We start from the raw sequence: 24,314 nt of genomic DNA on the forward strand, positions 1-24,314 counted from the left end.
TGCCCTGAGGTAGATAGGTACCTACCTGGTAAAGAAGAGGTCTGTCCCAGAAGTATTTTCTGAAGAGCTTAATGTCAGACTCCAGCAAGTGCTGTGCTGTGTGGCTAAATGTCAGCGTCAGAGCTCCTGATGAATGAACAAACTGTACGCAAGTACCCTCGCTGATCTCCACTCTTGAAATGTCAAGTGACTGCCGGCCCTGGAAACTGGAACGACACACTCTTTAAACCAAAACAAACGCTCCACACACAGGTAGAACAAAAGCACAGCCACAGTGAGCTTCCTGCTCGCCTTCAGCACAGCCCGTTGGGTTCCCAATGCACCCACTGCAAAAAACAGCCAGAAAATCTGAAACATCCACCGAAAACACAGCTGGGCAAACAAATACTTAACCAATGACCCCATTCAGGCCTAAGAACTACTTCTAGCCATCGTTGGAGAAAAAACAATGTCAGCTCTAGATGATTACTCACTAGTAAAATAAGCCAGAAGCAGCAAGTTGTGACAATACCTATTTCTCCTTATTGCTGTAAATTAGCAATAGTACCTTTTCCTGTTAATGTTGCCATATATAGCAGTAGGACACGACTGGCAGCTTGCAGGTTTGTTATCCCACGACAGTGAAAAACAGAAAGTCTCAAGGGAATACACCATTGTTTGGACGTTACAAACAAATGAGACCTTCATAACATAGTGTACTGTACCAGTGTTCTAAGGTGATGTGTTTTTTTCAAACTGAAGTACGGATAAGCGTCACATAAACTATATGTTCTGTGTAGCCAGAACCAAAAGAGCCACATCCTGAAATAAAAATGCAACCCAGTTCTCATGTGTTTCTGTTTGCAAAGAAAAGCCAACAGTGTGAAGGGGTGTCTGATGCTGAATGCTTGGTACCCCAAGACACACACACACACACCATGCAGCTCCTCATGTCCCTACAGAGGAAACTCCAGATAGCTGAAACGTGCCAGAAAGCACTTGTCCTCTGAGTCATTTGTCACTGTGGCACTCTCCAGCAAAATAAGAGTCATAGCTGCAGCACTGGCTTTGCTGCTGACTCTCCTTTATCCATTCAGACCTAAGCTTTACAGAGGTTACGAAGTCCACTGAGATTATGTGAAAGTCAGATCCTATGGTTCTGTTTACATCTAAATACTTCTCTGTAGGTATTTACTTGCTTACGATGTGTCAGGATTCAGCTGCAATAGTGCTGGGTGAGGTACCTGATGGTGCAGCTGGTCCTCCATCACTGAAGAGACTGTTAATTGACTTGCAAATGTAATGAAGGATGCAAATCATAAACTTCTTTAATCGCAAATACAAGTTTACCACTTATAATGGCAAAAAGCAACAGACACCAACACAAAACAGGCAGCTCTTGAGAAAGACAACAGTACTCCCCATAGTCCTTAACTGATAGGAATTTTTCACAGGAAACAGCAAACAGTTATACTCACTTTGTGAAGACCTCAACAAGTTTGGAGTGTCCATTTTGTAAAGCCAAATCTAATGGTGTTGCTCCATCCTCATTAGGTAACGCTAATGCTGATGACCCTCCAGGCTGGGCTGCTAAGAACTGGGAAAGCTTAACCAAGCCCAATTTCATCACAAGGTGGAGAAGAGTTTCTTTACATTTAGGCTCTGAAAAAACACAGCAAACAAAACTGTCAGTAACAATAACCAGCATTTTATTTGCTAGGAACCATCAAAAGAAACTTGTTACCAGCTGCAGAAATACCACATCTCAGGTTCAGACCTGAAAAAGTACTTTGGCAGAATCTGTCTTTTGTTAAAATCAACAGAGTTAGATACTTAATTGCATCTGTGGAGCTAACCTAGGAAATCCAAATACCATCTAATTTCAGCAGTCAAAGAAAACAGTTTGAATTAGATAATTTTTGTATTTCTCTCTTTCTTTTCTTTTGTAGCGCTCAGCACAAGAGATGCCCAATATACTGCAGAAGACATTGCAGAGGCAATTTTCCAGCTGCTTTGCATTGCCTCAGCAACACAAAATATCCCTCAGCATGGCTAAGTACCTAAAGGCGGGGGAGGGAAGAAAAGAAAAAAAAAGAAAAAAAACGGGTGTGCTTTTTCAAGGCAGGCTGTTTTATAAGCATAGTGAGAGATCCTCAGTGGCACAGCAAGCTAGCCATAAGCTAAAAAACATGTGGGTAAAATATACAGGATAATTCTTCTGTCTCTTTTCAGAAAGGTGACCTCACCTGCTGATGCTTCCTCTCCACTTTTTAGAACATAATCATCAAGCTCAACAGTATGAAGCTTAAAATAAAAGAGGACACAATGATGACTTAGTCACTAGATGCTGATTCCCCACTCAAGCCCTTCCCTGGCCTTTATTCAAAGAAGGGTTTATCTGTCTACATACACTCTCAAACACAAAGCCTCCGCAATTTAAAGGCAATAAATAAAATTAAGCTCAAGTGCCACTCAACCTGTTCCTTAAAATGTTTTTTCGCTATGAAGTTAAATATAAGGGTACTTTCACAAGGGCCAAGTATTTAAGGGCAGTTACTCTACAGTTCTCTGAGTAACCAGCAGAGATCTAATAGGCTTCCACTGATTTACGAAATTCCATTAAAAGTTATCATCCTGATTCAATGGACTTTTTCTTCCCTGTTACCCAACCAGTTCAGTACATGTTACTGAAAATTATACACTTCAGTGGCAAAGGAAAGGTGAACTTCCTGAAGCGTATTTAGGTACAAGCACACATTTGTGTAAATAATACAGTTAAAACCAACAGCAAATTGCTGTCAAATTTCTCCTCTGTATCAATATTTACAAGACAAAACTCTCTGATGGAAAGTAATCCCCCAGCAGAGAGAACAGTCATGTAGCCAAAAAGCTAATAAACACATTTTTCAGAAACTCACACGCGTTGAGCAAAGGTATCATGTAGTTATATGCAATACAGTGGCTCATGGCTGACTCCTATTCAGTTTAAGTACTCCCCCTGAAAGTGTCAGGAGTATTTTATTTTATAGAATCACCAAAAAGCAAACCCTTGAAGAGTCCTCAAGAGGCCTCTAGTCCACACCTTGCCTTAACACAGGATCAGCTCAACCTAAATCACTCCTGACAGATGTTTGTCTCATCTGTTCTAGAGACCTTCCAATGGTGAGTTTTCATAACCTCTGTAAGGCAATCTACATAAGTGATAATTTCACCCTCACAGTTAAAAAGATTTGAAATGCTTAACCTAGCTCGTCCTTTCTCAGTGTAAGCCTGATGCCTCTTGCCCCATCCAAAATGGGTGCGAAAAATATTATTCCTTTCTCTTCACAGCTTCCTTTTGCATAATTGAAGGCTGCTGTAACAGCTCAGCTGAGTACATCCTCTCGCGGTATCTTAACAGAAGAGTTGCCTTCTGCAAAGCTGGACCTTTTGGAATGTCCTCAGCGGGGGCGGAGGGGGAACACGACACGGACAGCAAAATCATTAGCCTGCTTTGAAAATGCTGAACTTGAAGTGTTATAATATTTTTTAAACACTGTATCTCCCCATCTCATAAAGTCAGAATGGCAAGGAACATAAGGAACTTGCTCTACTGCTCCACAGGGAAAATTACTTCAGGATCTCCACCGGTGATCAAGATTCGCTCTGAATATTTGGTGGCAACCCATCCAGACTTCTTATCTTTCCATTTCAAGTGGAATCAAAACTGTGAGACAGAGACAAATCACAGAAAACCAGGGCAAGCTTCATTCAATAAATGAAACAAATTCCAGACATCAGAGTGAAACAGAGCTTTAGCACACAGACTAGCACTGCATCAGCCAGCAAACCTTCACGTCGCATCTGAAACCTTTATTTCACTGCAGTGCTAACAGAAGCAGACACATTACACATTAGCAAGATGCAGGGAGGATTCCTTAAACCAGAATATCACTAAACATATACATATTATGTACCTAATTATTTCTAGAACACACATAAAATGTCATGTCATTATTTTTTAAAAAATTAATCTTCAAACTTCCTTCTTACTTGTGACTAGCTTCCACGTGATCTGGTGCATTACCCATGCAACATTTATTTTCTCCCCAGGTTCTGGGCAATGAAATTGCTTCTTGGTCTCCCCACTTCAGATTCTAGGCAAAAATGTGTCCAGCTGGACACAGGATCTGCTGCAGGATCCTAGGCCACAGAGGAAATTAAGTGAACTATGGGGTTTTTTCCTCAAACGTCTGCAAAATAGTTATAACTTCAGTCTTTGGAGACAATGATCATCGCTGCATTTTAGTTACCAACACTAATATGAATTACAGTGTTTACATACCTATTAGATGAGATGGCATATATGATTCAAAGTTTTCAAATACATGCAACCTTTAAATTCCACTAAATCCAACTCAAGCATTTGCAGAACTGCTTTGCTGGACAGCAATACGGAACCATAGAATGGCCTGGCTCTGAAGGGACCTTTAACAATCACCTAGTCCAACCGCCCTGCCATGGACAAGGACATCTTTCACTTAGATCAGCTTGCCCAAAGCCCCATCCAACTTGACTTCGAACACTTTCAATAATGTGACATCCACAACTTCCCTGGGAAAACGGTTCCAGTGTCCCACCACCCTCATGATAAAATAATTTCTTCCTTATATCCAATCTAAATATACTATCTTTCAGTTTTAAACCATCGTCCCTTGTTCTGTTCTTACAGGCCCTGGTAAAAAGTCTTCCTCCACCTTTTTTACAAGCCCCCTTTTTTTATTGGAAGGCTGTAATAAGGTCTTCCTGGAGCCTTCTCTTCTCCAGGTGGTGTTGCAGCCCTCTGATCATCTTCACGGCCTTTGTCTGGACCTGCTCCAACAGGTCCATATCTTTCTTGTGACAAGAACCCTGGAGCTGGCTGCAGTACTCCAGGTGGGGTCTCACAAGAGCAAAACCCACACAATGAGTGAGCGTCTAGATAAAGTCAGCCCATAGGGAATATGGAGGCATGAGGATCTGACTCTAACGCACAGCTTCAAAGCCCAACCAAGCATTATTCATCAAACAGCCTCGATGTGAGACCACCCTCTACAGAAGAACACTTAAATGAGCAGGGCTCAGGCTTGCCAAAACCTGTCCAGAGATAGTGGAAATGATGGCTGATGTGCCACTTGAAAAATGGGAAACCCCTGTTCACCTTCCTCCTCAGTCAGATGGGATTTGAACCCACACACATCTTCAAACTTCCTCTGATCTCTCATCTCGTGAGAGCACACCCTGTCCCCTCTGTTGCAGAGTAATTGAAAATGGGTCATGCTACTGAGGGAAATCCAAGTGATGCAAGGCAGCAGACCAAGAAAGGAACAGGCTGACTAGCGGGAAGTCTCTGCTGTTTGGACATGGATGCATTTCTCATTATACTGGTATCAGACGTGAAAAACTATGTTGGGAGCCAGGGTGTCCCTAGCTATGTTTCTGAATAGAGATTGATAACATCATCTGTGCTTTGCACTGGCCCCAGTGCTATTCCTGTACTTCAGAGAGTCTGCCACGCAAGGACTTTAGCAGACTCAAGGCTATGCCACCAGACTGGACTTCAACCATGCACCACCAGACACCAGGCACCAGCACGCCCTTGTCCAGCATGCTTATATGTACACCAAGGAGTTCGAGTTTAGATGCCCAGGAAATGCTGTGATCCAAAATATAACCCCTGAATAAACATTATGTGTTTTAAATGTTAAAATGTTGACTAAAAATGAGCTTTCAGAATTGTTCCTTGGTCTACAGTACTTCAGTTCTGCTATAATGTCCCACTTTAGACATCCAAGTGGGTTCTTTGGATGCTTCCAACTAGACCATTTTTTCTATAAACAGCTTAATAAGCAGTCAGCCCCTAAGTCCATCTAATTAAAACACATGCAAATATATCAACTAGTATTAAGCACACTAAGCATCTGATTACCACAACCACACCCCAACCCTCAGATTAAAAACACAGGAGCAAAAAGGCAAACTTCACTCTGAACTCCATCCTCTGATTAAACCTTTGGCCTGGGGCCAAATATACATATTTCTGTGTATATTACAAGGTGAGACTAGGACTTTCCCACTCGGCAAAAAGGGAGCCCTTAGGACGCCTTCTCTAATGAGGGATAGCCTTCTCTCTACTCCAGCACTGCACCAAATAAAGTTTCTCTTCTGACAGCCAAATCTCAAAAACAATGCAGCATGAATAAGGCTGCCAGAAAAGAACCTAGATCTAAAAAGAATTAATGAACAGTAATTAATCTTTGTAGCCTTAAAACACCATCTATAACAATAACTTCTATTTATCTCACCACAAATATTCTAGCAACTAATTTTTATCTGCCCAAACTAACAACCTTCGCCTAGCCTTAAGTTAAATTTGCTCATGGCTAGCTTAACCACCTGGCAGCTTCACTGGCTTTTTTCACTCCTGATGCACTTAGTCAGAAACAGCACTCACATTCCTCCCCACACTTCACCTCTACAGACCATGCATTTGCTGGGCTACTTCCCTTACTACTGCCACCTGGCTTGCCCAACAGCGAGCAGAACTTGATGACACAAAGCAATTACTAATAGCTTCATGATACTAAAATCTGAAACACAAATTGTGAGATTGAAGGATAAATGGAAAAGTACATATGTTCTTTCGATACAAAGGAAGTATTTTTAACCATGAGGTCAAACACTGGGACAGGTCACCCAGGAGATTACAAACACTTCATCCTTGGAGGTGCTCAAAACCTGACCCTGAGAAACTTGATCCAACTTTGAAGCTAGTCCTGCTCCAAGCGGAGGGCAGGACCAGGCCACCTTCAAGGACCACCTCCACCCAAATTCTGCTGTGGTTCTATTCCAGGTTCATCAATGTCAAAGCAAAAAAAACCCAGAAAGACACAATGACTGATAATAAGCTTTATAAATAGACTGGCCTAAAACCAAAAGATTTGCACTAAAAAAAAAAGGAAAAGTTTTGAAACAACTGGGTTTTACCATTTTTTCTCTTAAGAACAATTTCCAGTTTTGATTCTCCTCTTTCACCACTACTTCTTACAGCTCCTCACTGTGACAGAACAAATGGAATTTTCCCACAGTTTTCACTTGCTTTTCCCCTTCCCCTGGAGAATTTTTCAAATGTGTCAAAATGGTGGGGAAAAAAAACCAACCAAACAAACAAAAAAAAGACAGAAACAAAAACATCAAGAAATAAAAAAATACATATGAAAAAACATCATCATTAATTTGACTGCATTCAGTGGCAAACAGGAAGAAAATAAGGTAAAGAAAAAACACAAGGTTACTTCAACATATACATATTTAAATGGTATAAAATACCATTTTCCATGAAGAAACAAACCCGACAATTCCTAAGATTTGAAAGACACACTGCTGGCTGATTCATACAGGGTCAGCTACTGTAAGGCAGGTGGTGCTGTAAAATACGTGCATTATCAGGACCTTTTGCATCACATCCTGATTCTCCAGCCAAGGCACTCTGAGTTACACAGAGCTGAACCAAACACAGTCTGTTTTAAACATTAAGTCAGTCCTTTTGTTCTTCCTTGCACTTGAATACTTTCCTATGTCCAAAACAATAAACTAAAAACAAATATTTCTCTCTGACAGAAATGCCTAAGCCCTTTCTGGGCTATGAATCTCATTCATTTCCTGGAAGGAGACTAAAAACCTCAGGACTTGCAACTTGAAAAGCAGGGGGAGACATCAAAACTGGCTGACAAATTCCAGCTTTTCCTGGCTTCATACTTTTATGTATTACTGTTCATTTTTTCGTTTTTCCTTTAGGTATGAGATCATTTATAAAGCCATCTTCTGTGCACCCCACCACTGCAAAAACACACACAAGTGGTTTTGTGACTAGACAGTGGCTGCAATGCACAAAGTTAAGTATATGAAAGCCGAGGGCTGCAGTGACATGTCCCCTTTCCACTAATTATCTGCAGCATCCCCCTTTTCTTTAATTAGTACCCATATTTATCATACCTTTATCAACTAACACTCAGAATGGTTCACTTCTGGCATCAATGCTGCAGAAGACAAGGAAGAGATGGGGTGGAGGTTTAAGCTCCATCACAAAGGTGGACTTCAGGGAGTCTAGCCCCAGCAGTTTTAGCAGCAGGATGATTAGAGAAGACTCCCATCCACCAGATCCATGCAGTAAAGGGCACACATGGTGCCACCACCTACACCATCAGGTGAAGTTTCAGTTGACTTTACTGCTCAGGTGACCTCAACAAAGACGCAAAACACTGTAGATGTTTACTGTTAGGAGAGGGATATTCCTCACTCTTTTGTACTACAGCCAAACATTCCCTCAAGCTGTCTGTGTTGAGCACCACTGCAGCACTCAACATCAAGCAGGGACAGCCTCTCAGCCAGAAGCAGAGAGCAGCTCTCCAGCTCACAGCCAACCCAAGGTTAGTCAGACCATCACTTCATACCTGGTCCCTCCTGCAGCAGAGCAGGCTCCTGAACCCCACTACTTACATACTGCCTTCAATAGGAAACTTGACCTTTTGTATCTCTTACAGTATTTGCTCTGTTGTCACTCTGTGTATCACCATCTCCTCCATGTGCTCAGGGGTTTTCCCAAAAAGCCCCTTCATGGTCAGGAGGATCTCAAACTTCTTCTCTCTGCTATTATTACCACTTACCAGGAGATGATGATCATACACTTGCTGAGGAACCACAAGTTGAAGTACGCTTGCCAATATCTTGTCCCATGCCACATGTTTCTTGGTCCGCAGCAGGCACTGGAAGCAGCATTCTCTGCTTCCCGATGCCCAGGCTAGCATCCTCCTCCCTCTGGCCTGCACAGTTTCCAAAGGGGCAGAATCCTACACGGCCAAAGATTGGTTTGTTCCTCTAACCCCCACCTAGCCTGTCTGACCAGAAAAATATTACCTCCCCTCACAAATGTCATCACACCTAGAAATATTTATCCGCTGCTCCCAGTGTTTTCCTAATTCCAGGAAGAAGAGACACTTTGTCCCCCTCTCCCTTTCCTTCCACAGGAAAAAAGAAATCTAAAATTCCAACCAAGGAAAACACACAGACAGAATTTTCTTTAATTTAGATCAAAAATATGACATGCATCAGCCAGTTTTCAACTGATGCAGCTTAGCAGGAATGTGTTCACACCAAGTGGGAACAGTAACAGGATTTACAAAGAAAAGGGCAGCGAGAGGGCAATAAAGTAAAAAATGCCACAGAAAATGGAAGAGTGTTCCCCAAAGGCAAACTATAAAGCTGCGAGGCTGGGTACTTCACGCCCCAAGACTTATTCGTAGAAAACAATTACAAAGCATTTATGAAATAAAACAGAAATTCTCCTTCTTCATGAAAGAGAATTAAACAAATACAGACATTTTCCCCTTCCCTATGACCCACAATTAATTCTCATAATTCAGGCTGTAATTTTATTGCTTCTACTAATAGCCTTAACCCTAAAAGAGCACTCTTTCTCTTGAAAATAACTGTAAATAGCGGCAAAGCTGGTAGCAACTGTTCTTGTGTGATTACCAACACAGTTAAGTCACCCAGACAACCTGAACTCACTCTCCCAGCAATGCCCTTAACAACTAGACAATGAGATGCCCTCAGCCTCCTGTGCATGAGGTGGATGTCTTGCAAGGTCCACGTTCCTGTGTTCCTGCTCCCCCTCCGACAGCCAGGGAACATAAGCCTGAGTGTGTCAGCAACAAAAAAGTTACACTGAAGATGCTCAGCCTATGGTTCTTGGGGGCTTCCAGCCCTAAAATATTGCCCTAACCTGATGGTAATAAGAGAGAAAAGGTTACTTGGAAGCATCTTCTCATCCAGACTAAACCGCTTCATCTTTCTTTCTTCTGTTGTTTGCTAAACTGAAATACTGTGGGAAGAGTCTCTTTTTTTTTTTTTTTTAGAGCAGCTAAACAAGTAATTTGGCTTAATATTTAATACTGATTATCTCTGTAAATTGAATAATCCAATTTTCAGAAGGAAAATACCCTTTATGAAGGTGCAATCAAAAAAAAAAAATCAGCTTCCCCTGTCCCCCTTCGCTGCTGCTCATTCCCTTCTTCAAACCCACCAACGAATTAATGTCTAACCCCAGCACCTCTGTTGGGTCCCCAGTTTCCTCCAGCAGCAAACTGCTTGTGGGCCAGGTGATCTCAACATCTGACCAGTCTGTGTGAGTGAGCAACTCCTGACACGGTTGTCACACAGGCATTTATTACAAGTGAGGATTACCAGAAGGTCCGTGCTTTCTTGTTTCTGTTGTTGAACTTTAAATAAGGTGGCTAACAAGTCCTGACCTGTGCAACTGCGCTGAATTACTGAATTATTTGTCCCTAGACAATCCAGGCTCTCTCTTTATCCAATCCTTTTCATACTTTATAAAGGGAATACAAACAGTTTTTCTGAATACCAAAACTCCTATGAATAAATTACTCTTCTGTCTTTCCATCAAACCGTGTGTCTCTAAATCCTCATAAAAATGAATGAGGTCCAAAAACACCAGATGGTGCAACGATTTTCTCCAGCAATGTATCACTTAAAAGTATTTTTTTTCCAATAAAAATAGTCCAGCAGCTCTGAAAACTGACAGAATCTCACAAGCATGAGGTCCTAACTAGTGATGGATGATAGCAACCACATCTTTCACAACACTGATACTAAAAAGAACATCCTGACACTGTCAAGTGTCAAGATGCCATCAGACCTTTGGGCCAAAGAGTTGTAGGCACAGCAAACACTGAAAGAAGGTCTCATCCTCTTTCTAAATGCTCATAAATTCCCCACTCCTCACCCATTTTGATCTTTCGGAGCATGGGGAAGAAACAGAGTGCTGAGATAACTCTTGATCACCTCATGGTGGAATATGATGAACCTTCTCCTCCCTCCTCTTCTCACCTGTGCTGAGACCTGAAGCCCCCCTGCCCCAGGCCATCCCCTTCTCCCCCCCTCTCCTTCCCCTGCACACACGGGGCTCCCTCAGTTGCATGCAGCCCTCAGCTGTGCTTGGCCTCTTGGCTTTGGGGATAAAAACACAGCGATAGGGACAGCACAAGGAAGCAACACGAGTCAGTGCTTCTCAAGAGCCAGGTGAAAGGAGAATACAGCTGTAAGAAGAATAAAACCTGTACATCCACAAAAGAGAGAGAAAGGATACAGGAGCCAAAGAAAAATGATACAAACTGCTTAGAGAACACCAAAATAGATGTCAGGCCTGGCCCTGCTTAGAGAACACCAAAATAGATGTCAGGCCTGGCCCAAGCCTGGACCTCAGAGAAAGACAAAAGGAATGACTGACCTCCTTGGACTGAAGGAGAAACTGTCTGCAGTTTTTTGGAGACACCCCCCCCCTCCACAAGGGAGGCCAGTAAGCACTGCCCAGGCAGGACTGCACTGAGAGCCCCTCACTTACCAGGCCCCAGGAATCTGAATCGGGTTTTATTTCTTTCAGAAACAAGGGCAGAGATCCAGCTTGTTTAGGAGCAATGACCAGGGTACAAAGGGAATTGTCACCTCTTCAGTTGCAACAGTGCCCATGAGGCAACTGCTAATGCAGCCTGCTTGTCTAACACATTAAATGTTCACAGAAACTTTGAATAGCAACTGCAGCATACGTCCCTGCTTTTCTGCTGTATTCAAAATTGTTTATGTATAATATTTAAATCTGAAAAGTGAATGAAGTATGAAAAAGGCATAGAAACAAAAAATACAATTCCTATAAAAGTCTCATGAGGGCACATACTCTTTTCCATGTGTTGGAAGAGCATGGAAATGTTGCAGTACACCTGAAAGTAAGAATTAGCATAACTAAAAATAAAAAAAAATTGCTATTTGGATAGCAGTTGTCCTGGCAGACCTTACTACCAGTGGAGCTGATCTCTGGTACCCAGCTGACCTGACGCCTGACCCACCACACACCCAGCATAAACTTCCCCACGTTTCAAGCGAGCAGGCACCCAGCTGGCTTTGCCCAAGCATCTCTCAGTACTGCTGGTATCCCAGCTTCTGGGCTGGGCTTCAACTGGTTTTGATGAAAAGCTTAGCCAAGTCTGTGAACAAAACTACAGCTGATTTCTTCAGGCTTTGAATCAAGGTCTTCATTGCTAAGATCCAACAGCCGTTCCAGCAGTTGAGTAATGTGAACAAATATTTACTACACACCAAAACGAAACAAGTAACGTGGTTTGGGTGGTTGGTTTTTTTCCTCTCCTGTCTAGGCAATATTTGAATGAGACTTGGTATTTGCTTTTACATCTCTTGAAAGAGCTGCTTACAAGGCAGACAAAAACCATCATCCTCCTGAGGAAGGCAGTAGCAGATTTCAAGCTATCTGTCATTAAGAATTATAAAGATTTAAGACGGGGAAAAAGCCCTCACTCAAAGAAATGGGCTAAGTGCTGGGGTTTTTTACTTCCCAAAGTCTTGCATGAAACTCTCTTTCAGTTTCGCTCATATGTAAACTGCCCATCCTCCAATTTTTAGCAATTTAAAGCACTAAAAGGAAAACAGCCAAAAGTGCCAAATTTTCAATGAAAAACATGTGCAGCCATTAAGTTTAACATTGTTTCCAACCTCAGCTATAAATCAGCTGGGCCTGCAAAAAAAATTACTCTTCAGCAAAACCTAACTACAGTTTTCTGTTTGCAATGAAACCTGAAACCAGGAAAATTTCACCTGATTTTGTTACAAAATTTTTCAATAGCATACCCTAATGTAAAGTTTCATGTATATTTTCATTCCACTTCCTTTACAATAAAAAAGCCACAAGTTGTTTTATGATACTCTCCCCGAAGAATGATCATAGTCATAAATAAAGCACAAACACTGACAGAACCATGATATAAATTATGTTTACACTGTACATCAGAATGTCTACAGTAACACATTCTTCTGTTTTATGACCATCTCCTTTTTGTCTGTGTAATTAAAATATCTCACTTGGTTAGAATCACAGCAGCATTACTTCACTTTCAAACAGATAGCTCTTTAATCTTGCAAAAGCAGGGTCTTTTATATACAAAAAACTGCATTCACAGTGAGTCAAGGCACAAAAAGCTTCTGGAGAGACCAAATTACAATAACCATTATTATCCTTTTTGAACCTCTACGCACAAAGCAAATCTCTGATTACCCCTCTCATACTTGAACAAAGATTTATCTTAGCACAAAATAAAGCACAAGGGTTGAGAACCTGAGATAAAACGGCAAGATACTCTGCCCTGAACTGCACACCAAACCGCTGTTAAAAGCTTTCCAACTTAAAACAAAACCTTACCACCTTCTGAGAAGCTTCCTAGGATGTTCCAGGTCAATGGCAATTCTTCATGAGCAACAGCCATCATCAAATCATTATCCAGGGACTGCAGATCTTCCCTCCTTAGCCCAAACTTATCCAGCAACATCTTGTGACTACTGGCAGTGACACATTCCGCATGATCAACCAGAAAGCGAGACAACTTGCAACACAGATTCTCTCTGTAAGTGATGGGACAGCTGCCAAGGACCACAGGTGAGTATCCCCTTGTGTACATTAACACAGAGACAGAAACTGCTTCTTGGCATCCATGGCCTGTAATTATAATGTAAATTAATCACTAACATTACCTATGTTCAGAAAACATATTAGTTTTTCCTCATTCCCCACAGGATCTAAGAGTTGTGACTGCTCATCCAGAATTATTTTATTCTTCCCTCTAATTATACCTATTTGTCATAGGGCATCCACGAACCATTTCTAGTGATGAACTTGGATTCAACTAGACTGCAAACAGTCCATCTTCCCAATTATACTAACATAATTCTAGAACCAGTCTTTCTGGGTAAAGATTTTTTAACCACAATGGAAAGAAGCTGTAGGCACATCAGGATGAAATCCCACAAATAAAAAAAAAAAAAATTAAGAAAAATAAGATGCTCATGAAAAGAGAGGCAGAGCAGCCTGCAGCATGACCTCTGAGTAATATACTTATTTATTAACACCCATTTTGTGCCTACCAGGGTCTCCATGTAGGCCAAAACCCAGAAGCTTTTAATTAATGCACACTTCATGCTTTTGGCAGACTTGACAAAATGCTCTGTCAGCTCTTAACTTACAGCTGGGATGCTCGAAGTCCAAGGGAATTTCTCTCTCAAACCTCTTAAGCACCTTGTCCACCTCTCCTTCTCCTTTGCCATCTGAGTGAGGGTGGATGTCATATATCTAAAAGTGGTTCAAGCAGTACCCCTTACTGGAGAGCTAACCATGATGTACTATGAGTGCAAATCCAAATTTTCCAAAATATCCCTGAATAACTAACAAGCATATATGTAGCTTAATAACTGCAGAAGGAAGCATGTACTTACCAAATCTGCAGTTGTTTTCAAAGTGCTCTGCACTCCCTTCTGTTTAATTTGGCCACTATGAAACAACACTAACAGCAGCAGGGCTATATTTTAACCTCACACGCTATTTTCATCTGTTCATGGCTTCCACTGGGAACAGCAGAGGATTAAGTGCTGCCTGTAGCCTCCTGCTTTTATTCCTAGCCCAGAAAAAAATCATTTAACAGTGTAATTTCAGGCCTCTTAAAAAAAAAAAGACTTTGCTATCCTGGAGTAAGCCTAGCATTGCATTTTCTCCAGTTGTAATCATGGCAATCATTTGCCTTTTACAGGATCAAAGGAGCCACCATGTAACAGCAGCGAACTTTCCCTTTTTACACTCAGCAGTTACTTTCAGACTCTAAATCCCTTTTAGAAAACAAGAACAAATAACAAGCAGATCCTATTGCACAGGTACATCATGTCTATAGCCACCTACTCACACAAATGAAAAGGTCACAAAGCACACAAGTAAGGGTGACAACCAAGGTTTATGTTACACCCATGATGAGGGCAACACCAAGGCAGAGCACCAGCTGGCAGGTAACTCAAAACCCCCCTGCTTGCAGCAAGGCACCCCTGGAATGGTTTCCCTGACACCTCTACACTGTGTCCAGCTCCAGCAGAGCTCCAAGCATTGCATACCTCCACCATGAGGGCCTTGCAAGCCAGGCTGATTGCTGCACCCAGGAAAGGCTCAGAAAAAAACATGACTTTTGCAGGTGTTAGGATGCCCAGGCGTGAATGGCTGTGACATAGAATTAATTCACATTAAAAATTACTCCATCCCTTTAATGCATACCCAACTATGCAAGCCCAGTAACACTGTCCACACCTGACACTGCTGGTGTGTATTGCTACAAAAGGCAGGACCTGTGGTCACTCAAACTCAGCATGGATCATAAAGGCTATCATTCAGTTCCTGCATTTCCTCTAAAACAGAGTTACACCAAGTTGTCCAGTTGTGCCCAGCTTTGAAAAAGGAGTAGGGTACAGCACAGAGATGAAAATGCAAACAGGAGTTAACGCTCACCTGGAACAATGGACCGAAGAGTGCTGTCACTAACTCGCTCAGCAAACATTACATGCCTCTTCAGGGATCCATCATAAACAAAGTAAAACTCGGCATCCTCTGGGAGGTAAATATCTCTGTCAAATTTTGCACGTATAGTCACCTGTCCCTGAAAAATGAAAGCACCTTCAGAAACATCCAGTAAATTTTTCATCTCCAACAAATCCAGTGATCTATACTTCAGATGTAAGTCTATTATACTTTCCAACTTTACTGTACAGATCCAATAACAAATCTGCAGTTTTCTGCTTCCACTTGGAAAATAACACTGGTTTTACGCCTGCACAAGCAAAGGTGATTTTTAAAACTGCCTTCTAAATAATGTCTTTCAACTAATCCCTTTCATCCTGACCCATATTAATATAACTTTTATATTTATATATAAAATTATACATATAATTATACAATATGACTTTTTATTTTATTTTTATTTTAAATGCATTAGAATAAGCGAGTTGGTAAACCTGAGTATTTAGCTATTTACAAAAGCACACTTTGTGTTAAAAAAATGTAAAAATTTAAAACCGCTTGAAATTATCTTAGACTCAGTTTACAAAACAAAAGCACTGATGTAATTCTACAACTGACTGTGCTAGTTTTAGAGAATACCAGTTCCCAGATAGCTGCCCATGGGTTTCTTTATAGTAAATAGAAAGCAACCAGCCAAGAAAAATCCATCACACAATAGCTTCAAAAAAGAACAGGAAAGAGATCTGAGAAGAAGCAAACAATAACAAATGTCTGACATGTCTGAGGGAGGAAATGTAGATGAAGTTGCATTTCCTCAAAGAGGAGGACAGTGTGCCTCACCACAGCCCCTGGATCCCACAGTTGCTCTAAATAAGACAGAATGCCCCGACATCTGGCAGAAACGGTGTTTTCAGGAAAACATGCTGCAGAAGAGTATCTCGGCCATCCACACGTCCAAACGATGCCTGCCCTGCCTCTATTCAAAGCAGTTACCACAGCACTGACTCCACCAGCTCCATAAACAAGTCTGGTAAACACCAAAGCACGACATGGCAGCACAAAAATTTCCGTGGTTGAAAACCACTTATGCCCCTGATCATCCTGACCAGCATCCAGCTCCTTCCCCTGTTCATTACACAGCAAACACACACTTTACTGCAGCAAGACTTGCTGCCCTACAGATCACATCTCCTGCCTTCCCCAAAGACAATCTCTCCTGTCACTTGTAACAACATGAATCCTGCATTTGGTTTCCTCTTAAATACAGACAGATCAATTGAACTGGGGATGAAAAGTCAAAGGCTAGTTTCAGGCACAAAATCTGCCTCTGATAGGATAGCTCCTTTAAGAATAGATGTAAACAACGTTAGGAGTCCAGTATCGAGAGTGAACATGCCTGTCATCCCCAGAAACTGATAAGGCACCTCCTTGTAGTAGCCTGAAGTGTTACTATACAGCTGCCAGGTGTTTTCTCCTATTTCTCCTTGGGTTTTGCACTGTTATACCCGGAATTTTTATTATTTTTTGCTATTATCAATTTATCATCCTTTTTTTAAATAATCCTTTTACGTTAGTTGTGAATAACCTGTTTTGTCTGTTGAGTGGAATATGGATGGCTATTTTGGAGAGACAGGAAGACGGTAAATCCCTGAAGACACTCCACAGACTGCTCCAGTGGATGTTCAGCTGACAGCAGCCTGGTACATGGGAGCGTATCAGAATTTCTTCCACACAGGCACTTGTGGCCACAACTCCCAGACCACCTCTATAATCTCTGGACTGCTAAGGCTGAGGGACTACACAGCCAGCCAGATTTGACATTGTCTTTGCACTAATTATGTGAAACAAGGGAGATATTTTGTGGCAATATTTTTCATTTCATAAGCCTACTCTTGTCAAAGGGAGGGGAATCAAGCTCGAATTGTAGCCATTGGCTTATACTGCTCATTTTTTAAAAATGTTATTTAGATGCAGTAAGGACAGAGGACTATCTTAAACTGATCACACTGCATAATGTAAAGGCATGAGGGAGAATTTCACAACTCCTTCTAACAGGTGAACAAAAAAAACAAAAGGGAAAAGATGGAGTAGAAAGCTCACCTATATATTATGAAAAGCAAGTTTTTCATAATCCACTTCTTACAACAATCCAGAAGAAGAAACTGCTGGTATTTAAGCAACATCTTACAGAAGGAAGGCAAAATGGTGACAAGATTGTATCTGGCCAAATAATTGATTCATTTGGAAAATCCCACATGATCCAAAAAGAGAGTTAAATTGTGTATTACTAGACAGCGATCAAAGATAACCAAGAAAGTAACTTTCACAGAGGAATATTAAGCTACACCTTTTCTGATACTGGATGGTTACTATACCTGGCATCAGAAACAGTTACTTCACAAAGGACAAGCTCCTATCAACTTCTCCAGCACTTCCCACTTGCCATCACATCCATCCAGTCTTCAGACGTTCTCATTTCACGTTGCTCAATGCCAACATCTTCTTCCTTGCTGCCTCTACTAAAACATGCATCAGTTTGCTGTTTGGATACCAAAAATGCCTTTTGCTCTAGCTTCAAAGTACTTTTTTTTTTTCCCCACCTACTCCTCTCCAAAATACCCTTGGTGCAGTTATGTCATCTCCCCCCCTTCTCACCACCTGAAAACTTTTACAATTGCATCCCACTACTGCTGGAATTCACCCCTACACTTTCATCCCTTCTTGTACATCCACTGCTTTGCACAACACTTGTTCCATGCAGCCACGGCCCGTGCCAGCCATGCTCTGCCTGCCCTCTTACAGGACAACTCCTATTCCACCACAGCCCTTCTGGCCCCCTCATCCTCTCCTCTGAGCTACAGCCTGAACCTCACTGGCTTCAGATCTACACGTGGCAGAGCCTAATCTTAGCCTCTGTTTGGGAAGGCATACTTACTGTACCTTGGAGACACTAGTACCAACCTCCATGGAAGCTTTGATCTTTATAAGGTAAGATATGCTAGTCCACTCTTTGGAAAATACATGAAAAGATAAAATGATTTGTGCTAAAGGGAACACCATGGCTGTTCAAATTGTATCTAAAACTACATTTAATCCTGAATATTAAAGCATATCATCCTTCAGCACCATCTTCCCTTAGCACCGAACTACATCTATTTAATGCCAGGTTTGAATGTAAAGCAATACTTCCAATAAAACCGTTAGGGATCTATATGCAGCAAAAGAAATGGTGTTCACAGGACACAGTGAAACCAGAAAGAAGAATCTCACACTATGTTTGATCAATTCCTTTCCTACATTTGCAAAAAACTTTCTTTTTCTACATTTTTTTACATTTTAATATAGTTATTGTACAGTTAACATAATTACTAGACAATATGTTGCACATGTAGCATTCATATACTCTACATCCTTCCATATATGCACTAATAAAAAAAAAAGATGCTGTAATGCAGCTAGACAATACCACAAAGAGATGTGACTGATGGAGAGCAGTGCACCCACAACCCATTTGCATTGCTGGCACAAATGTGTTTATTTGGCAGACCAGCCTTTCCCACTTTTATGATCACCTGCACTTCCCTCCAAACACTGCTGGCAGAGGCTCGTTCATTACACACATGAAAACAAAAATACCACTGAACTCTGAGGATGCTTTTACTCCTGCTGCAAGAGGTGTCCCCTCCATGTATGCCTATGCACACATCAAGGGTCTTTTCCCATTCTTTTTCACAGTGAGATAGCACTGCAATTAGCACCCTGTTCATTTCCTCCACGTAAAGCTAACTTTGTTACCAGGACAATTTAATTATTTTTTCTTCTTCAAACAGAGATCACTTGCAGTCCATTGTAGAAAAATCCTAGGTAGAAATATACTTAGAGAAAATTATGCATGTTGTGAGCCAGCCACCTCCAGAATTTGCAGCTGGAAAAGGCAGGATTCAGCCAGCTCATGAGCCAGACTAAATGCAGACTTTCAGTGTGGAGAAGGAGGAAAAACAAGATGAGGGAAAAGTCTGCCAGCTTATTTAGCTCTTTGCAGAGTTCTTGCACTCTGTTCTTGGATGTATGACCTTGCTTTTAGCTGCATTTAATTGCAAAGCACTCAATGACATTGACTTTAAACACGCTATCAGCTCTGCACACAGGCAATTCATTATTTTATTGAGAGCTGCCCATCTTACTAACAACAACTGTACATTCTTCCACAACTTTCATCACTGCATTGAAGAGCTTTGGGCCAAAAACCTCTCCCAAAGATGATACACCCCAGCATTTGTCACATGAAGGTCTGGGGAAGAAACTGATGCAAATAATAAAAAAAACGGAAAAAAAAACCCCACACCAAAACCAAAACCAACTTAGGGTGTCACAAGTCACATAAAAAAAAAAGCCTGGAAAGACTAACATACAAAGTGTTGAAAAATATACACATTGTAAACAAAAAACAAAAACCAAAAAAATTCAGTGCCACAACTACCTTGGTCAGACACTGGAACAGGCTTCCTGGAGAAGTGGTAAATGTCCCAAGCCTGTCAGTGTGCAAGAGGCATTTGGACAATGCCCTTAACAACACGCTTTAACTCCTGGTCAGCCCTGAAGTGGTCAGGCAGTTGAACTAGATGCTCATTTTAGGTCCCTTCCAATGGAAATACTCTATTCTATTCTACTTTGAGTTATGTTTTGTAGTAATTGTTAAAGCTCAGTGTTAGAGAAGAGCAACAGAGCTTCAGAAACATGTACGAACTTGATCTCTATCAGCTTCTTTGCACACAGAAAATCAGCTCACCTAGGCAGAAACCCAGAAGATCTATATTAGCCCTTTAAGAAAAGGCTTATTTTATTAGCTTAAATCTGAGGGGTAACCTCTGTCTTGCCCATTACACCCATTCCCTCAGAGGCATTTATTTCCTGGCTCCCTCAGGTAAGTCCAGTCCAGCTCAGGAAGCAGGCTGAAGCAGAAACTACCTGACCAGATCTTTCCTCTGCAGACAAATGAACTCAGAGAGTGACAGAAGTGGGAGCAATCCCAGCTCCATCGTCCTCCTCCTTTCCCAGCAAGGCATGCAGGAAGGAGGGAAGCGGACTGGATCCTGCAATGAGGCTCAGTAACGTATTCCTCCACTAAAGCGATGCCCCTCTGCTTCACGAGGCTTTCCTGGAGCTTTTTGGGAGATGCTAACTCCTTTGTAATAGAGCCTCTTGGCAGAGCCCTATTGCTCAATCCAGGCTCTCAATCAAAACATGTACCCACTACACCAGGAGTTTCATGAGAAATTCATACAGAAAACATTTGTTCAGCATCACTCTCACCACATCTGGGAAAAGCACTTCTCCACAGCTTCCCACCCCATTCTGCAGGGCATGACCAAAGTACCTTCTCAAGTCTGCAGAAAACCTCTGACACTGACGTATCACTAAAGCATGAATAGACTAAAATTACAGTTATCAGCATTTAAAGGTAGGTAACGAAGCCTTAATTCACTTATCACTACAAAATGCTGTGCTCCTACAAAGCAATGTTTGTTCTGAGTTTGTTCCAGACACTGAAGCTGGAAACACATCCCAACTGGCACACTTCTTCTGTACTTCTAAATATAGAATGAATTTAGGCTTAACTCTTATCCTCTTAGGTACCAAACCCCAAACTAGGTAAGTCACACAGGCACCTCATCATTGGAAAACCAGCCAACTGGCCTGAATACAGGGCAGCTGTCAGATCGTGGACCCAGAGGACTTCACTGGCTCAGATTCCTGACAATTTACCTGTTGCTAGGTGTCTTTGACACCATTTTCACAAATTCAGTTGTCCAACAACAGTTCAACTTCTCTCCCATTCCTTCCTCACCCTAAGCAGCTTATTTATACCCTCATGAACATGGAAGAATGTAACAGAGAGTTACAGGTTTATTTCTATGTGTAGGTATGTTCCAGCACGCCACTCAGGGTCCATGTGGACCTCAGATAACTCAACTCCCTTTTAATCGAAGCAAGGGGAAAGATGTGCCATTTCACCATCTTGGCAAATCAACACACTCCCGGTCACAGCTGTCTTCTCAGGCAGATTCGGGGGAAAGTACTTGCCCTCAAATTCAGACACTGTCAATTCTGATGGACTTGTAGAGAAAGCAAACTTTAAAGTCCCAGGGCACTTACTGAGACCAGCCTTTACCTCCCTTAGATTTACACCTGAGTGGCTCAGAACAAGTACTCAGCTCTACCAAACCACCACAGGGACAGGAAGGAACTGGAGGCCCCCCAAACACCATCCAGGCCTGCAACAGCAGAGAACTTCAGGCAGCCACACCAGCATCTCTGACTGCAAAAAGATACCAGATATGGTATAGAAGAAAAAGAGCATGGGAGAAACCCTTTGTCCATTGAAGCCAGGAAGAGTTTTGCCACCGATTTAATGACAGCCAAGATCATCATTGCAATCCTTGAAATAAAAACCAAAAAAGCATACACAAGGGTTTGGGAAGAGGAAGCTGGAGCTATGAAGGTATTAAGATAGACTGACCCAACTCTTAATGCATTAAACCTGTGGCTGAGCAAATGTTTGGCAGCTTTGACCTCTCTGGGCTCCATAAAGGAAAGGACACCTTTTATCACCAGTAAAAACACCACGCTGCCACCCGGTGCCAAGGAGATTAGGAAGGTTTGTGTTCTTAACAGGATTTATAGCTCTATGCATGCTTTCAATGTAACCAAACAGGTTTTTCCAATGTATGTTTTCCTTTGGTTTCTCCAGGGCACTCAAGAGCTGACCAGGTCAGGCCACAGCTGGTCCTCTGCACCCCACATCCCAGGCAAGGAGCAGCAAAGACCTGACTCCCCACAACCTCAGGAGAAGAGCTCCCACCTCCAGCCATGCTCCGACCCTCTCCTGCATCCCAGAGAGGGACTGCGGCAGGCTGCCCATGAGGAGAAGAGAAGGGAGGTAGCAAACCCTCACAGCTGAGGCACGGTGGAATCCAGGCAGGCAGGGGGGTCAAAGAGGCGACCGTGGCACTTCCAGCATGCCTGGTCCCTACTCTGCTGCAAGTCACCCCACGGCCTCACAAAAAACTGGCCCTTAACCTGAACCGAGCTTCTTCCACTTTGAATTCATTTAGCCACCACCAGCAACCTACCCCAGCAAAACAGGTGCGATGCAGGAAGACTTCCAGCAGGCTTCCAGCCCAAGGCCTTCATGCTGGCTAACAAACTTCCACGCCTGGTCCCTATCCGTGCATACACAGCCTGTATAAATCAATTCTCCCCAACAGGCTTTTACCATAAAAATAATACATCCTAAAGTCCACTAAAAACACCTTTACCAAACTATATAAGCAACATACTAGCCTGAAAAATAATATTTTATTCAGTGTTTTCAAGGATATTATCTGTAAATATAATGGTACAGTCACCACATGCTCCAAGAAAAATATACAGCGGTATAAAAACATACAGGAGTAAAAAAATTGCTTTTTTGCTCCCAAAATGCAAGTCCCAACATCTTGAAGTAAATGCAAATCCCCAAGTACTGGTAGTAATAATGGTGCTTTTCTCCTCTATGTAAGCTGTCACTAGCCACTACAATTTAACATAAATATTTCCTCACTGTTCAAAAGACTCACTTCAGAAAATCTTTACATTTTAAAGTGAATTGTTTAAATATATTTTACGTATGCTTAGACCAGAATAGTGGCAACATATTTCCCCTGAGCAACCATACCATTTTAATGACATTTGCTGCAACTTAGCTGCAACTACAATCAATCCTACACAAAAGTGCTTTTGTAATAAAACACAAAACAACTACACTCAAATCATTAATAACGAGGACAAAGCTATAAACATGCCTTTCTAATGTGATATTTTTATAATGTCCACCACACAGTTCTTGTAGACAGATTGCAGTAAACATTGTCATGGACTTATTTAAGAAAGTACGTGCCTTATTTGAATGGAATGCAATAGGATTCAAGGCTAAAGACACAATTCAGAAGCAATTACACCCAGGGAAGGAAAGCAGTAACAAACTGAAAAACTAATTAGGAGATAAAAGCTGAACAATTCTCTATAAGCATTAACTTTCTAACTGTACAGCTAATAACATCTTAAACAAAAATGGGTGGGTGGGTGTGTCCCCAATTTAATGACTTAAGAGAAAAAGCAACTGAGTATAACTGATTTATTTTCTATCCAGAGTAACAGAACAAGCATAATTCCACATGCAGACTGGAGACAAGGCACATGATCATACAGTCATATTTAGTATTACACATTGCCCAAAAGCCTACATGTAGATTTTTATAAAAATTAAATAGGCACGTATGGTTGCTTTGAGAAGAACTGGCTCTCTGCTGATTTACACAGTGCAAAACACCAGCACCCTGAGAACGTCACTCATTTGCAACAGATAGAACATGGATCTTCAGCCTCTGCTCCTGCACATAAGACATTGCCTGCCTGCAGGAAATGCAGCACAGCAGATTCTCAAAAAAAATCAGCTTTATGCACCAAATATTTATAGGTACTTCTTTGACATACAGCAGTTTTGTGAGAAATGTAGAAGAAACACTTGCACAGACACCTTTGGACACAAGTGTCTCCCCCACATTCGCTTAAGGCAGGACAGCAAAGGGAAGCCCAACAACTAGCAGCTGAGGCAGCCCTCCATTCTTGTCAAAAGAGTGACAGAAAAGTGTTTGGTGACCACTTGCATCCCAGAATATAATCTGAAGGATGATTCTAGCAAGATCCAGCACAACTTTGATGAGAAAAGCACTAATGGAGAAATTTCATAATGAAGACCAGTAAACTGTCCTCTTTTGATATGAAATATTAGCAAGTTCACCACTTTAGTTTAGATGCAGTGCCCTTTTGAAAGGAAAATAAGTGTTGGTAGAAGCTATTGCCA

General features: G+C 41.7%; 1 protein-coding gene across 3 annotated transcripts in view; it reads right to left on the reverse strand.

Annotated features, from left to right (window-relative positions):
- The window catches only part of ARHGEF28 (Rho guanine nucleotide exchange factor 28), a 126,524-nt gene that overhangs the window by 82,460 nt on the left and 19,750 nt on the right, over window positions 1-24,314 (reverse strand). For 2 of the 3 annotated variants that reach the window (XM_055699163.1, XM_055699162.1), the window contains 4 exons: window positions 15,401-15,548; window positions 13,283-13,576; window positions 1,458-1,641; window positions 26-206 (listed from right to left, as the gene is read on the reverse strand). In XM_055699163.1, coding sequence (XP_055555138.1) covers window positions 26-206; window positions 1,458-1,641; window positions 13,283-13,576; window positions 15,401-15,548 — 807 coding nt within the window. Of the gene's footprint in view, window positions 1-25; window positions 207-1,457; window positions 1,642-13,282; window positions 13,577-14,349; window positions 14,463-15,400; window positions 15,549-24,314 lie in introns of those variants that run through there. The other variant, XM_055699164.1, reaches the window with a different exon arrangement.

Source organism: Falco cherrug, chromosome Z (assembly GCF_023634085.1).
Source record: "Falco cherrug isolate bFalChe1 chromosome Z, bFalChe1.pri, whole genome shotgun sequence".
Lineage (NCBI taxonomy): Eukaryota > Metazoa > Chordata > Aves > Falconiformes > Falconidae > Falco > Falco cherrug.